This window comes from Melopsittacus undulatus, chromosome 18 (genome assembly GCF_012275295.1).
Source record: "Melopsittacus undulatus isolate bMelUnd1 chromosome 18, bMelUnd1.mat.Z, whole genome shotgun sequence".
NCBI classification, from domain to species: domain Eukaryota; kingdom Metazoa; phylum Chordata; class Aves; order Psittaciformes; family Psittaculidae; genus Melopsittacus; species Melopsittacus undulatus.
Genome location: NC_047544.1, coordinates 4160159 through 4176560, shown reverse-complemented (window position 1 = coordinate 4176560; position 16402 = coordinate 4160159). Strand labels below are relative to the sequence as shown.

Here is a 16402-nt window from a genome sequence, read left to right as displayed (position 1 = left end):
CACCAGAAGTTTGGGGTTTTTTTTCCCTTTCCTTATCTTCTTTGCGGCTTCCTAACCAACTGCCTGCAATCCACCCATGAGGAGTTCAGGGTCTGGATGGTAGCTGCTCCCTGCAGTGCAACCCATGCAAAGTGTAGTGTACCATAGAATCGTTAGGGTTGGGAAGGACCCATGTAACCGTGTCAACATCGTCTTGAACAAGGTTTCAGAGGAGGAGAATTTATTTCCAAGCGATGCACAAAGCGTTAGGTTAATATGGGGGGGAAGGAAGGGAGAAAGGAATCAGGATGCAGGATGCTGGATGGCGGGTGGGGTCCGAACTCCTGGTACCGCAACGGCTGCACCCAGCGCTCCCTGCAGCCCGTTCCTGCGCCGGCCTCCGCCCCGGCCGCAGGAGGAGACTTTGCGGGGAGCGAAGCGTTTGCGGAGCGATCCCTGCCGCAGAGCACCCCCGGGCACCCATCCAGACCCTCCCCCGGCTGTGACCTTCAGAGGTCAGAACCTGCATCCCCGGACCCCGCTGCTCGCTGCGCATCCCCGGCACTGACCGGTGCAGGGCGGACCCCGGCGCACCCCGCGGAGCTCTCCGCGGTGCTGCAGCAGCCCCGGTCCCAGCCCCGGTCCCAGCCCCCGGTCCCGGCCCCAGCACCGGCTCCGGCCCCGGCCCTACCCTGCGGGCTCCGCCGGGCGCCGCTCCACCGCCCCCGGCAGCGGCCCGGTACCGGCACCGCGTTCGGCTGCGGGAGGGGAAAGCGAGAGAAAAAGAGAGAAAAGAGAGAAAGGAAACAAAAAGAAAGAAATTAAAAGAAAGAATAAAGAAAGGAAAGAGGGTGATGGCCTAGGGAAGGGGGAGAAGGGAGAGGGGGAAACAGGGAAGGAGCAAGGAAAGGGAGAGCGGGGGGGGAAAGGAAGGAACGGAGGAAGCGGGGCAAGGGGGATAGGGATGGGAAACAGGGAAAGAGCAGCAGTGGAAAGGGGAAACGGGAGAGGGGGAAGGGAGGGAAAGGGGGGATGGGGAAGGGGCATCGGGGGGCGTCAGGGGCTGGGGGCCGGGAAGGGGGAGCGCAAAGCGGGGAGGGACGGGAAGAACCGGGGCAGGGGCAGGGAGGTGGGCCCAGGAGGCGGACCCGGGGCGGGCGGTTTCCGCCCCCCCCACACGTGTCGGGCCGCCCCGCACCCGCCCGGCGGGGCTATATAAGGGGTAGCGGCTGCCCAAGGACCGCCGCGCTGCCGCTCGCCACCCCCAGTGCCCCACCATGAGCTACACCATGGAGCCCCTGGGCAACCCCTCGTACCGCCGGGTGACCGAGACCCGGGCCACCTACAGCCGTGCCAGCGCCTCCCCGTCCAGCGGCTTCCGTTCGCAGTCGTGGTCGCGGGGCTCGGGTAGCACCGTGTCCTCCTCCTACAAGCGCACCAACCTGGGGGTCCCGCGGGCTGTCTACGGCTCCACGGTGCTGAGCTCAGCCGAGAGCCTGGACGTGAGTCAGTCCTCGCTGCTGAACGGTGCGGCGGAGCTGAAGCTGAGCCGGTCTAACGAGAAGGAGCAGCTGCAGGGGCTCAACGACCGCTTCGCCGGGTACATCGAGAAAGTGCATTACCTGGAGCAGCAGAACAAGGAGATAGAGGCGGAGCTGGCGGCGCTGCGGCAGAAGCACGCCGGGCGGGCGCAGCTGAGCGATGCTTACGAGCAGGAGCTGCGGGAGCTGCGCGGGGCCCTGGAGCAGGTGAGCCATGAGAAAGCGCAGATCCAGCTGGATTCGGAGCACATCGAGGAGGACATCCAGCGCCTGCGGGAGCGCTTCGAGGATGAGGCGCGGCTGCGCGACGAGACGGAGGCCACCATCCGCGCCCTGCGCAAGGAGATGGAGGAGGCCTCGCTGATGCGGGCGGAGCTGGACAAGAAGGTGCAGTCGCTGCAGGACGAGGTGGCCTTTCTGCGGGGTAACCACGAGGAGGAGGTGGCCGAGCTGCTGGCGCAGCTGCAGGCGTCCCATGCCACGGTGGAGAGGAAGGACTACCTGAAGACCGACCTCACCACGGCGCTGAAGGAGATCCGCGCCCAGCTGGAGTGCCAGTCCGACCACAACATGCACCAGGCCGAGGAGTGGTTCAAGTGCCGCTATGCCAAGCTGACGGAGGCGGCCGAGCAGAACAAGGAGGCGATCCGCTCCGCCAAGGAGGAGATCGCCGAGTACCGCCGGCAGCTCCAGTCCAAGAGCATCGAGCTGGAGTCCGTCCGCGGCACTAAGGAGTCGCTGGAGCGGCAGCTCAGCGACATCGAGGAGCGTCACAACAACGACCTCACCACCTACCAGGTACCGGGGAGGGGGCGGCATGGGGTGCGCAGAGCCCCGTTCGGGTGGCGTTGGGGGGGGGGTGACTGATGCCGGTCATACCTGGGGGCTGGGGGCACCCCAAAGGTGGCATTGTCCCCTCTGATGGCTGGGGGGGGGGCACCCCGAGGGTTGAAGCCCCAGTTTGGCCGCAGGGGAGGGAGGTGGGAGCCGGGTGGGTTCTGCTCCGATCCCACCAACACATCTCAAAGATGCAGAAAGAGTTTCTGGAAGTCTTCCGGGAACTTTTGCATTGGTTGTGCATGAGGTTTGTGCCTGTGCCAAAGAGGGTTTCTGTGCTTTCTGTTGCAGGACACGATCCATCAGCTGGAGAATGAGCTTAGAGGAACAAAGTGGGAAATGGCACGTCACTTGAGGGAATACCAGGACCTCCTCAATGTCAAGATGGCCCTGGACATCGAAATTGCTGCATACAGGTACAGTAGGATCATTGCAGACATGTCTGGAATATTAATAGCACTGCAGATGCTGCTGGTGTGGGGAGCCTTGCCATGGAGGAGAAGTGTCTGCATGCAGTGAAATTGGAGCTTGGCTAAATTACAATCACTCCAAGATCTCTGCAGACCCAAGGAGTGTTTGCAGGAGGAGCCCTGGGTTCCTTAGGGACCAGCTCCCTGCCAATGCTCCCTGTGAGCTCAGTGGGCACAGGACGGTGTGACTCAGTGCAGTGGCACCGTGTGCCGCAGTCTGAACTTGGTTACAGGAGCAGAGGATGCAGCAAAAGACAAGCTTGGTTTTAATCCCCATTTGCTTTGCATACACCAAGCAAGTGGCGCTTGTCACCTCAGCTCCCTGTTCTCACTGGGGAGAGACAGCACACTTGCTTGATCATGGTTTCTAGCAGGGAATGCTCATCCTGTCTGTCACAGGCACTTCTGCTTTTCTTCCTCAACTTTCCTTTCAAGGCATCCCCTCTCATCTGGAGCAGGAGCGTTGCTTGCTATTGCCATCACCTGGCAGGTTGTTTCAGTCTCCTTTGCATCCCTTTAGAACTCTCATCAGAGAGCTGCTGAGTTTTCTGGGTCACAGGCTTAGATGAGAAACATGTATTTGAATATCAGAAAAGTAAAGCAAAAAACCCCATCTCCAGCTTGGTTTACACTCCTCAGCTTGTGCAGCCACACAAGCACCCCAGGCTCTACAGCTGTTTGCTGCCCATCTTAGCTGAACAAAAGCCTATTAAGCTTTCATAGGTGCACAAGAAAGATGGATGCCCAAACTGTTAGGACCTTGAAGCTCATCCAGTTAAAACACCCAGTTACAAGGCAGGGACACCTTCCCCTAGAGCAGGTCCAGCCTGGCCTTGAGCATGATCTAGTTGTCTCTGGATGTCTCAGCCACACCTGGGTCTGTTGGTCTGGGCCAAGTTCTGTTTGCTGAAGTCCTAATGCATCCAATGCAGTTCATTCCTTTGCCTTCACTGACTAATGAAGCTTTTGACCTTCAATGTATTTCAGTGCATCAGCTGAAGGTGTTAAACTCACCACATGCAAACCAAGCTAAAAGCTTTTTGCTGAATATGAATTTTGCAGATTCAAGGAAAGCTGAACTGGGGCTGTAAGGGATGGATTATGCTGATCAGCTCCCCCATATTCCATATACAAGCTGGTTCCATCCTGCTGATAGGGAAACAATTAATACCTGTCCCTTATATTTGGTTTCAATGCTCATTTTTTCTCCTCCTGATTCCCTTAGGAAGCTACTGGAGGGCGAAGAGACAAGATTCAGTGCCTTCTCTGGAAGCATTACTGGGCCCGTATTCACACACAGGCAACCAACAGTCACAATAGCATCCACTAAGATTCAGAAAACAAAGATTGAACCACCAAAGCTGAAGGTCCAGCACAAGTTTGTAGAAGAAATCATCGAAGAGACAAAGGTAGAAGATGAGAAGTCTGAAATGGAAGATGCCCTAGCAGCTATTGCAGAAGAAATGGCAGTCAAAGCCCAGGAGGAAGAAAAGGCAGAAGAAGCAGAGGAAGAGGAGAAGGCTGCTGCAGAAGAAGCCGCTGAGGAAGAAGAGAAGGAGGAAGAAGAAGGTGAGGAGGAGGAAGAAGCTGCAAAATCTGATGCAGCAGAGGAAGGAGGTTCTGAAAAGGAAGAAATAGAGGAAAAGGAGGAAGGGGAGGAGGCTGAGGAAGAGGGTGAGGAAGCTGAGGCCAAGGGCAAAGCTGAGGAGGTAGCAGCAAAGGTAGAGAAGGTCAAATCACCTCCCGCAAAGTCCCCCCCTAAGTCCCCCCCTAAATCTCCTGTAACGGAGCCAGCCAAGGCTGCCCAGAAAGAGCCACCTGCAGAAGCAGGCAAAGAACAGAAGGTGGAGAAAGGCACTGAGAAACCAGCCAAGGAGGAAGAGAAAGCAGCATCTCCGGAGAAGCCAGCGACACCAAAGGTAACGTCTCCAGACAAGGCAGCAACCCCGGAGAAGGCTGTGAGCCCAGAGAAAGCAGTGGCTCCTGAGAAGCCGGTGGTGCCGGAGAAGCTGCGCTCGCCGGAGAAGCCGGTGATGCCAGAGAAGCCTCGTTCCCCTGAGAAACCAGCACCTCCAGAGAAACCCCGGACCCCGGAGAAACCGGCCTCACCGGAGAAGCCTCGCTCCCCAGAGAAGCCGCCCTCCCCAGTTAAGGATGGGAAGGCTGTGGTGGAGGAGACGGTGACGGTGACGAAGGTAACCAAGATCAGTGCAGAGGTAGAGAAGGGGTCGAGGAAAGAAGACATTGCAGTGAATGGTGAGGTGGAGGAGAAGAAGGAAGAGGCATCCAAAGAGAAGGAGGTTGAGGAGGAGGACAAGGGAGTTGTCACTAATGGCTTAGATGTGAGTCCGATTGATGAGAAGGGTGAGAAAATAGTAGTAACCAAAAAAGCAGAGAAGATCTCTGGTGAAGGTGGGGACAGTACAACCACATACATCACCAAGTCAGTGACGGTCACCCAGAAGGTAGAGGAACACGAAGAAAGCTTTGAGGAGAAATTAGTGTCCACCAAGAAAGTGGAGAAAGTCACTTCACACGCTGTAGTAAAAGAGGTTAAAGAGGCTGAATAAAACAAATCATAGCTAAGTTAAAACTCGAGCTTGGGTCGGTGCAAAAGGTTAAGCCATACGACAGCTGCAAAATGCATGTGAGTGACGGCTTCAAAGCAGAACGGGTTCTCTCATGGAGGCTCCAGACACACAGTATCTTACTTTTTTGTGCAATATAAAGGGGAAGGGGGGGGGAATGCATGCAGGCTCAAGATGTGCTCCCTCCACAGAGCTTGGGGCTCTACAAAAATAACTACTATAATAGTGCATGAGATGAAATGTGCAGAGGAAGCTTTTGAATCTCCTGAGCTGTTGGAGGGACGTATCTGAGGGATGACTTAAGATGTATTATGCAAAGAACCAACTGAGCCAAAAAGACAAACAGAAACCAGGCATAGAATATTCATGAGAACCAGAACTCTCCTAGCCTTAAAAGAATAAAAGCTACTTATAAAGAATTATGTTTACCTCACTGGTGCAATTTAGGGTGGACTTTTGCTCATGGGAGAACCTAGTTGACATGCACAGTACGCAACCTTTTGTTGTTTGATGTAAGTCACAGCAGTTCTTGCTCAATAAAGGTCAATACTGAAAACAGGACTTGTCTGGTGGTTTTCTTTCCAGCTCGGATCCTTCCCTAAAGCCTGCTCCTGTGTCCTGAACAGGAACACATGTGCATGGGTTGGTTGATAAGCTGCTTGGTGTCCTCATTTAGAAAGCAAGCTTGAATTGGGTATGATGAACAGATTTCCTGTAATAAAACACAAGTAGTTGAGCTGGTTTAAGCAAATACATAAGAACCATATCCCATATTTTCTAGAGTAAAGAGGAATCTATTAAACTCAGCTGCCTGGCTTTTGGGTGCTTAAAGAGGCTGCAATTCCTTTTGCTAGCAATGGAATGGTCTCTAAGCCATGTGCTGATGATGTTGCTTATTTGAGCAATCCTGCCTATGCTAAAAGTGTTAAATTCTGCTGCAGGTGTAATGTTCCTCCCTGCACCATAGCCTCAATGTGCAAGGAGAGCCTTAAAGATGTGATTTCCAGACTATTCCTTGACTTTTCCTGTGAGGAATGCCTGTCTGAGCTGTTTGTCACTTAAGTGTGCAAAGACCCATTAAGTCAACCAAGACAGTATGTGTTCATCAAAATGGGGTGGCTTCTGCATTAATCCTTATCAGTTGTCTGTCTCCAATGATCCATAGGTGCAATCTGCTTCTAAATAAATTCCATAATTGAGAGCAAGCAGATTCCTGGAAAAATGAGGCTTTTACTGGAATCATGGATCAAAACATCCCAAACTCATCTGTCCATTTGAAAATGGCTGTAGAAATGAGAACCTTCCAGAGCCTGAACTGAGGCTGGTCGGGGCTCAGATTATAGCTGGTGTGACAGAGATAAAACCAAATCAAAGCATTCCTAAATTTCCAATAGAAAGGAATCTTTGGCCTTTGTCTACTGCCACTTCCCAGTTGGCTTTATTAAGAAGAAAGCCCTTTAAAGGGCCTTCTAAAATCCCACTATATGGAAAATAAACGGGGACAAATGAAACAAAGGGAAAAAGAGGAGGGCTCCGACCCCAATTTGGGGAACTAATGTATCTTATTACAGGATTAAAAGGAAAATGAAGAACACATTTAACTGCCTTAACTGCCACAAGTAACAAAGGAATGCAAATCCCTTCTCAGCCTGTTCTCTACATAGACTGTCCTAAATCTGCTGAATAATTGAGGGTCTGATCAAACTCTGTGATTCGTTTATGCCTTCCAATGCTCTCCCCTATCAATAACTGAAGATCAAGTAGGTTTTAATTGGAAGGGTTCTGCATGTTCCTCACTGGACTGGAAGTCCACAGCAGAGAAACCTTTCAAATAAAGCTGAATGTCTTTGTGCAGCAAAGTAATGACTGCTTCTCCTGCTGATATCAATAGTGGGAATCTGTGCTCAACAGCTTGCTGCTTGAGGGACGTTTAATTAGAGCAGAGTTAGCAAATTAAATGGCAGCTCATCTGTAGAGAGCTTGTTTGTGAATGTTACATGTGTATGTGACAGAAAATAGCTGTATCTTTATGAATAAGAGGTAGTCCAGTCACAGTCACCTATTGTCAGGAAGTGGTTGCACCAAGTTATGTTTAAATACAGCCATGCCCAATGGTTTGTGAGCATCTCTTTGTCTCTTGGGTCTAATCAAAGATGTCCAGAGACCACCACCACTAAACCCCAGAGACCAATATTTAACATAAACCCTTCTATTTATGTGCTTCCAAATAAGTTCTACAAGCTGCTAAAATGTCACAAACTGCTGAGCCAGTGGGTGAGCACAGAAAGTCAGGTACCATCAGCATCAAGAAGAAGAAGGGTCACCTTGTATGGTGTCAGCTCTAGTGCACTGTTAATGTGGGCTTACATGGGTGCAGGTGTGATCCCAGACTGGGTTGCTGTTTTTCATGCTATTCCTTTTAGTCCTATTAGGATACAGCCACAAGACATTATTTTTCCTGTTGTTTCAATTCTCCTTGCACATAGACAGCCCAACCAGGACCGCAGTTTCCCATACAAGGCAGCTGTATCCACACTTCTACCCAGGGTCCATCAACTTTCCTAACTGGTTCTGGGAATTCACTGCATAACCTATGGGGAGGGCAAATTCCAGGCTGCCCAATGGCATGGGGTGTTTCAAAATACCCTCATTTCCCCTGGTTTTCCACCCAAAACACATCACAGACTTTGGATATTACCCACAAACTGCAGGATTTTGTCTCTGCTTTAATACACAAATCTGTGAGTTTAGCCTATTCCCACTGCAAATGTTTCCATCAAATCCTAAGAGAAATAAGCAAGTGGTTAATGCATTCCTAAATATTTATAAAACTATAAGAACCCATTAATATTTAGTGTTGCCAAGAGGTTTTGTCTACTGACATCTGCAGTCAAACAGATTCAGAAGACAGCATAATTCCAGGGCAGAGATGCATAAATAGTATGTTATTTGCCTGTTCTGCACCAATTATTTCTGCAGACTCTGCAGAGCCAGGGAAGGGATTAATTACTTACAGACACAAAAGTTCATGAATCAATATGAAAAAGACTCCATGAAGGGAAAAACAATAATTAAAGGAAGTGACTATGAGGATTTATGAGCCTTATTTAAGGTGAGCTACTGAGACCCCTGTGGCCTCAGGAGCTGGAGGGCTCTAGAACAGGACCTTTTTACCATACTGTCTTGTGGAGATGCTACCACTCAGATATTTTCAGCATCCCAGAACTAAATTCCGGGTGGAAACAAAGTTGGAAGTGTTACAAAACACAAATAGGTTGCGTTTGCCAGGGAGCTGAGTCAGGCACTAGAATCTTCTCCCAACATCAGAGTCTGCTCTCCCCATTCCCATGTGGGCTTTCTTCCTTCTCTGTTCAGGATTAAACTACCCTTAGCTAACCCAGGAAGGCAGCAGATGATGAACTGTCAGTTATTGAGTTATCAGAAGGTACATTCCTAGAATCTGAGTATTGCACCTGTACAAGTTTTCCTCTTGCTGAGTGCAACAGGAGCGTGTGGATGTGCATCTTAAGAAAAGGATCCAGGACCTCCTTCTATTTGCCTTCCCTGTGATGAGCTCTCGGCATGATCCAGACCCCAAGTGCCCAAACAGAAGGAGAAGATTCAGAGACAGACCCATGGCTTTATTTGCAGCTGCCACTTGGGTTAAAGTTTCTATCCTGCCTCCCTCTGCCTGCTTTTACTGCATTGCGTCAAAGGGAGTGCCTGGATTCTCTAAGGTTAAACAAGTGTTGCCATAAGATCCCCACAACCCCCAGAGCATCTCAGCTCCCACATCCATCCTCCCTCCCACCACTTTACCTTAGCCAGCAAGGTAGGAGCAGGGTGGCAGACCAGGCTGGACGGTCACTGCAGCTTGTCACTCGCTGCGGCTCATTGCTGTGACTCACACGTTTCCTGCAGAGCTGTGAAATCTCTCCTTTAGCTGCAATACATTATAAATAACATAAGGAGTGGGGATTGGGATGAGAAACACTGCAAGGAGCAGTGTGTTTGCTGGTGTAACTGGTTTGAGAGCATCTTGGCTGCAACGCTTTGGAGAGCTTCAGGCTGTCACAGGAGTGAAAGGGACAAAGGACTGGATGGAGAGGAGTTTACCCATGAAAAACAGAAAGTCATGAGAGGAAGCAAGAATGGGGACTGAGGAGTTAAAAGGTGCTCAGAGTGCTTGGAGAAAGGCAGGATGAGGAAGTGGCTTTGATATAAGCTAATCTCTGTAAGAGCAGCTTGGCTTTAATGGCTGTGTGAGCTCTGACCTGGTGCATCACAGAGCTTCTGCTCTGCAGAAGCAGCACTTCTCTCTAACTGAAATGCTACACAAAGCATTTTCTGATAGGCACTTAGGTGAAATTCCAAGTACCATCACTTAGACTTAATGTTCTGCTGTTTGAGCCAAAAGCATCAGACACTACAAGAAGCAGCTCTCCTGCAAGCCCCTCAATAGCTTTTAAAAGCACTGAGCAGTGTAGTCAAAGTCTGTGGCCCATGATGCTGCAAGCACCCACACCACCTTCCTGAGACATAAAATCTGCTTTGTAAGAGTAAGTCTGCATAAACCAATGTAGAAACATCTCCATTAAAAGCAGAAGAGAAACATGACAAGAAAGACTTTAAATGATGTCAAAGAAAGGGAAAACCAATTTAAATGTTTGCCTCCTGGTTCTTGAAAAGCATCAAACTCCCCAGGAAAGCATGAGGGGGGAAATAAAGCATCTGGAAATGATACTGGAACTCCCTGAACAGGAGTTAGTGGGTTTATTACATACACATACAAGCTCTGCTTCCTGAATTGTTTTACCAAAGCTTTTCTTTCTCCTGTGGGAACGTGGAAGGAAAGAATTGGTTTAAGTTCTTACCTTATCCATCGTAATCTTCTTTGGAACTCTTTGTACTCAAAGGAGATGCTTTTGGAACACCCTTGAAACCTGTATAGACACTTCCTTCTTCTCCAAACATAACCACTGAGGACCAATGCAAATCAGCCAATGCCACAGTCAGTGCACAGAAATTAAGGTACCCAAAGTCCTATGCAAAAATCCATAAGACTGCAAGAAAATTCAGTGCACCTATGTAATGCCTGCTCTAACATGGCCTTCCATGGGTTGAGCTTATTTAAAAGGGTTTAATTTACAGCCTTAGTCTCATATTTGCCCTTAGCACCAGGCTTAATTTCAAGCAACTTGAGCTAATTGAAAATAAACGGGCTCACACTGCAGGACGTTGCTTCAGAATTGCCAGGCTTTGCTCCTGTTTGAGCTGCTATTTCGTGCCCAAATTAGACCAGAAAATGAGCATCTTCAGTCCCTAGTGCATTAACTTGGGGTAGCACCTTGGAAAGGCCAAGGGAGCTACCCCCACAGTTTGCTCCCTCTAACCCCTCACTGCAGCCCCTTTTTATCCTTAGACATTGCCCCAAGTCTACATCCTCATTCTTCCATCACTGACCTGTCACTGAACAGCTTCCTACCAACCTTTAAAGCCGTGTTTGTATTTTGCTTCTGAATTGGTTTAAAACGTCTCCTTTTCTCCAAAGGCAACAAGGAACCTGTGCCCACAGCAGAGCTCAGTGAGACCCATCACAAAACCACAGCAACCAACACCAGTGGATCTATCATTGTAACATTTCCATGTGAACTTTCACAGCACCACCAAGAAACTTTGTCCCCATATCACTTCCCCCTAACACATCAGTGAGACAGAAACCACTATCCCATACCCTGTTCCACAGGCCTGAAAGATGAGTGCAACACATCACTAACCTTTTGAATGCATCAGTGACACATGACACGTACAAGGGATCCGTGTAAGCATTTCTGTAACTTTATTGACTAGCTTTATTGCACATACTTATTGAAGCCTCCGTTATTTTACCCACCCAAGGTTTCCATAGTTATTTTAAATGCAAGTTAAAGGTAACTTTCATTCCCATGACTTATTTTTCCCCCCATTTTAAGTTTTAAGGTTCTGAATCACCCAAGAAAGACACAACCCCTGAATTCATACGTGAAGACCATGCGCATTCAGGGAGCAAGCCAGTGGGTGCTCTGCAAGCATACTGATACTCTGCACAGAGAAACATTAACTTTAAACCTCAGTGGTCACTGAATTAAATATGTGAGACTGCAATGTTAGCTTAGTCCATCATTGATTCTGTTGACCTATGAGAAAGTGAGATTGCCCCAAAATCAAGCCTTCTTCTTCACTTCACTCTCTTCTTTTCCTGCTGCTCCTTTCTCTTCCTTCTCCTCCTCACCAGTTTCCTCAGCAGTTTCCTGAGACTCCTCCCCTTCTTCAGCTGCTGTTTCTTCCCCTTCTTCCTCTTCCTCACCCTCTTTGGCTTCTTCAGATTCTTCCTTAGCACCTTGGAAAGACAGAGACATTTTTCACATGTACCATTCCTAATCCAAATTTAATGGGAGCCAGCACACTTGCACCCTTAAAACCCACACATCTGGGCACAGCTGAACGTGATGGGGCTGGCAACTCATTCTGCATGAAAGCAGGGACATTTATCTAGGACTTAAAAGGGAGAACAAGAAAATTCCATGACCAACTTATCCTCTATTTTAGAGGGAATCAAACACTTTCTAGGTCCTTTCAAAATCACAGCATTGAAAATACTGATTGCAGACTCACTGCTTTAAGCCTTATCCAGACTTAAAAGGATCTTGCCACTGCCCTCCAACTGCCTCTTTTGCTATCCTTCCATTATCATTAATCATTACATTAATAAACTTAAGTAGTTCAGTGGTAACCAATGCAATTTCAGATGTGTAGGTCAAATCCTGCAATCAAAGTTGGGAAAAGCAACATTGGATAACATTCCTATTACATTTTCTTTAAAGATGTGAGTTTGGGGCAGCAAGGAGGTGGCATATACCTTGTCTGGACAAGAAAACTACCTAGATCTCAGGCATAAGCTATTGCTATCCCCTGGACACAATAACCACATCCAGATACCAGCTGACATTCCTGTTATCACAGGCTGGGGATTTTTATTTAGCTCAGGATATCCTTGTCCCTTCTGTTTGAGGATGTCTGTATTAGCTAAATACTGTTTGCTGCCGTAACATTACCTGCTGTTAAAGTATTATCATTCTTGGGTTTAGAAACTTGAATGGGAAAAAGATGCAGTGATTTCCAAAGGAGTATAATCAGTCCTATAATCTGCCTGAGAGTGAACATTTACCTTCTCTGACATTCAATATTCAAGCTTTCCTGCCTACCTCTTTGTGCTTAATCCAACAACCCTTTGCTGATGTGAGCAGACAGCAAGAGCAAGCCAATTGTTAGACTTCATCAGCGTTCCTGGGGTTTACCCCACATTTATTACCCCACATTTATTACCCCACATGAGCAGGGTGGAGCATGAGAAAGGGATTTGACAATAATCATAAATACCTTCCTCCTCCTCTTCAGCCTCTTCACCTGCTTCTTCCTCACCTTCCTCTTTCTCTTCCTCCTCACCTTCTTCTCCAGGGGCTGCCTTGGCTTCCCCTGCTTTAGCAGCCTCAACTGTTTCCTCTATTTCTATCTGCTCTTCCTGGACGTGACTGGAGTAGTACGTGGGGAAGGAACGGGTGGTCATCAAGTAGGAGCTGGACTGGAGACCACTGTAGGCAGACCTGCCGAAGGTCGGGGCGGTCTGGGTGTACCCACTGGTGATGCTTCCCACACTAGTGAAACTGAGCCAGGTCTCTTCGCCTTCCAGTAGCTTCCTGGAAGGAAAAACCAGGTAGGAATCACTTCATTGTGCTGGAGCAGTAATCAGACACGGACTAAGATACTGTTGTGCTTTGAGCAGTGCAAGCCCTGGAGGCTGCATATTTATGAGTGTAAAGAAACAGCCCATAATGAACAACTATGTGGCAACAGTACCCTATCTTCTTGGAATCATTTGAAGGTTTGATGTGAAATTATAAGAACACAGTGTCTAGGATTTGGTTCCTATAGCAGGTGAAGTTAGAGGTGTGTTTTAGTAGCATGTGAGGCTGCAGGGAACAACGCAGATCCAAATTCAATGCTACATTTAGCTATTAGACAAGGGTTATAGCCACTTTCTCAATATCCCCCCTTGTGGCATGCACAGAAACTCTTTTCTGGCACTTGCCATGGCTAACAGTATTTGGGACACAACATTAGAGAGTTATTTAGCTGCAATTCCACTGCAAAATATTTGCTTTGCAGGAGATGCCTTCTTTGAGTTAGAAACAAAGCCCCTTCTTAAAAGCATGTAATGGATTTTCAGTACTGAGAACACAGCCACCTCTGTTACATTGCACTGACAAAAATCTTCACTGCAAATATAGATAAGGTATTTTTATTTGTAAAGATGAAGAATTGAGATTATATTGCCAGGATATGTATGCATAAACACAGAGAACTCCTACTATCATACTCACTGAAGCTTGCTACACTGCACATTTTGCTTTAAGCAAGTATTTTATCACATCAGCTCTGCTTCTTCCAATAGCAAGGCAATGGAGAAGACCTGACGAAACTCTGACATCTATCTAGGAACATTTCTGCTAGAGGAATGATAAAGAGAATGAAGTCTACCAAAGACAGAATGGGACCCTGACCCATGTTCTGACTTAACACATTACCCCCATCATACCTATATGCAGCAATTTCAATGTCCAGGGCCATTTTCACATTGAGCAGATCTTGATATTCCTTCAAGTACCGAGCCATTTCACTCTTGGTGGTCCTCAACTCATTCTCCAATTTGTTGATTGTATCCTGTTGGAAGCAACAACAGACAGTGTAAAATCCTTCCATGTTTAATACCATGCAAGGAATCCTTCCAATCCTATTATCTTGCTCTGGCAGTCAGAAAACAGCTTCAAGTCTACCTCCAGCCAAAGAGGCACCAAATCCCACCTTCCCTAGCAGGGTTTTCCCATCCCTATATCTACACCCTGTTACCCCATTGCTATTTAATGTTAAGAGCCCAGTTTTCTGCTGTCTTGAGGACAAAAGCATGCATGAAATTTGCTTATTGCTTTATTTCCATTTTGGACTTTACGAGGTTTTTCTACTTTTAGCTTAAGGATATCTTTTTTACAGTGATAGAGGCAGGCTTGGTTGGCATATAGTTAATGATATATCATGCACTATAGCTCTGTGGTATTTTGCATCACAGTTTCCTAACACTTTACAGATTCAGCTTGCAATACAGCTACTGTATGAGCTGGGAGCGATGCTACCGTATGAGCTGCGAGCATCGCTACCGTCTGATCGTACTGATGCACGTCTGAGTGCCCCAGAGCCCCCTCACCTGCAGGGCAGAGATATCAGCGCTCTGCTTCTCTTCCAGCTCCTGCAGCTGCTTCTCCAGCGCCTCGTTCATGCCGCGGGTGGCCTCGATCTCCAGCGTCTTGGCTTTGAGCAGGCGGCGGCTCTCGGAGACCTCGTCCTTGGCTGCGCGGACGGCGTCCGTGTTCTTGGCCGCGCTCTCGCTGAGGACGGTGAAGCGGCTGCGGAACCACTCCTCGGCGTTCTGCATGTTGCGAGCCGCCAGCTTCTCGTACTGAGCGCGGATGTCGCGCAGCGCGGCCGAGAGATCGGGTTTGGCCGACACGTCCATCTCCACGGAGAGATGCGCGTACTGGATCTGCGCCTGCAGCTCGGCCAGCTCCTCCTCATGCACCTTCTTGAGGAAGGCCAGCTCGTCCAGCAAGCTGTCCACCCGCTTCTCCAGCTCCGCCCGGGCCAGCGCCGCCTCGTCCGCTCCCTTGCGCACCTCCAGCAGCCGCGCCTCCGCATCCTCCCGGCTCAGCACCTCCTCCTCGTAGCGAGCCTGCAGCCCTCGGAGCGTCTCCTCCAGGCTCTCCCGTTCTCCCTGCAGAGCCTGCTTCTCGCTCGTCGCCTCCTCGGCAGCCAAGCGCAGCTCCCGGATCTCCTGCTCGTAGAGGGCACGGAAACGGGAGGGCTCAGCGTGCTTCTGCCGCAGCACCAGCAGCTCCGCCTCCAGCACCTTGTTCTGCTGCTCCAGCTCATGCACCCGCTCGATGAAGCAGGCGAAGCGGTCGTTGAGGTCCTGCAGCTGCGCCCGCTCCTGGCTGCGGATCGACTTGAGGTCGTTGCTGATGGCCGCTACCTGGCTAAGGTCGAGGTTGTCCACGGAGTGCAGGAGGGAGCCCGAGGCGCTGGAGGTGGCGTAGCTGCGGCGAACCGACACCGAGGACACGGGTGCGGACAGGCTGGAGTACGCCGAGCGCGTCGAGCTGTACCCTCCGCTGCTGCGCATCGCCGAGACATGGAGCCGAGGGCTCTCGGCATAGCGGCGCTTGTAGGAGGGGAAGAACGGGTCGTAGCCGTAGGAGCTCATGGTTGTGAGGGACCAGCAGCTGCTCTGCGGACCGGCGCCGCCCGACGGCCGCTATTTATGGGCGGAACGGGCGGGCGGGCGCAGCCATCGGGCGGAGCCGAAGCCGGAGCCGGGGCGGGCAGAGGCGGTGGTGAGCTGAGGTACGGCCCGCTCGGGTCCGTGCTGCACTGGGGTTGTGGTAGGGTTGGGTCAGTGTTCGCCATTAGTGTGTTCTGGGGTGGGTTCATCACGTATCGCCCTCCCTTCGGTGCGCCCGGTGGGGTTTAGCTCAGGCCTACCCCGGGACCCCGTCTGGTTTCTCCCCTGCCCCAAGCCTGTGGGGCTGTGGGTAACTCTCCTTTGTCCGTGCTATTTTCCTCCTAAACCACCTTTATAAAAGGCCTAAGGAGCTTGTTGCAAACCGTGTTGTAGGAAAGCCCTGAGGGAGGCATTGTCCTTCAGGGGAGCTGGGTGCAGCCCTGGCTGCACCTCAGAACCCACAGACTATGTAAGTAGTGCTTTTCTCCTTCAATGTGCAGGTTTTGCAAGGCACATGTGCTCTTTGGCTCTTGCTGTTCTCCTCATGTTCTTTTGCTCCTAATAACCAGGTAATTACATGAATGAAGAAACAGATGATGGGATGTTGTTTGCAGTAAA

General features: G+C 49.9%; 2 protein-coding genes across 2 annotated transcripts; one reads left to right on the top strand and one right to left on the bottom strand.

Annotated features, from left to right (window-relative positions):
- Positions 1 to 1234: 1234 nt before the first annotated feature.
- Positions 1235 to 5976, top strand: NEFM (neurofilament medium chain). The gene is made up of 3 exons (XM_005142603.3): positions 1235 to 2318; positions 2649 to 2773; positions 4053 to 5976. Exons 1-3 carry the CDS (start codon positions 1257 to 1259, stop codon positions 5395 to 5397), a joined length of 2532 nt encoding a protein of 843 aa, XP_005142660.2. The 5' UTR covers positions 1235 to 1256; the 3' UTR covers positions 5398 to 5976.
- Positions 5977 to 11231: 5255 nt separating this feature from the next.
- On the bottom strand, positions 11232 to 15806 carry NEFL (neurofilament light chain). Its single transcript, XM_005142604.3, has 4 exons — positions 14714 to 15806; positions 14051 to 14175; positions 12835 to 13151; positions 11232 to 11794 (listed from the first exon to the last, which is right to left on the bottom strand). Exons 1-4 carry the CDS (start codon positions 15764 to 15766, stop codon positions 11619 to 11621), a joined length of 1671 nt encoding a protein of 556 aa, XP_005142661.2. The 5' UTR covers positions 15767 to 15806; the 3' UTR covers positions 11232 to 11618.
- Positions 15807 to 16402: the final 596 nt, after the last annotated feature.

Coding starts and splice junctions, on each gene's coding strand:
- NEFL (XM_005142604.3), bottom strand. CDS start 15,766: ATGAGCTCCTACGGCTACGACCCGTTCTTCCCCTCCTACAAGCGCCGC. Junction 14,176..14,713: donor CTGATATCTCTGCCCTGCAG/GTGAGGGGGCTC, acceptor TGCTTCCAACAG/GATACAATCAACAAATTGGA. Junction 11,795..12,834: donor GGCTGAAGAGGAGGAGGAAG/GTATTTATGATT, acceptor TGTCTTTCCAAG/GTGCTAAGGAAGAATCTGAA.
- NEFM (XM_005142603.3), top strand. CDS start 1,257: ATGAGCTACACCATGGAGCCCCTGGGCAACCCCTCGTACCGCCGGGTG. Junction 2,319..2,648: donor ACGACCTCACCACCTACCAG/GTACCGGGGAGG, acceptor TTTCTGTTGCAG/GACACGATCCATCAGCTGGA. Junction 2,774..4,052: donor ATCGAAATTGCTGCATACAG/GTACAGTAGGAT, acceptor TGATTCCCTTAG/GAAGCTACTGGAGGGCGAAG.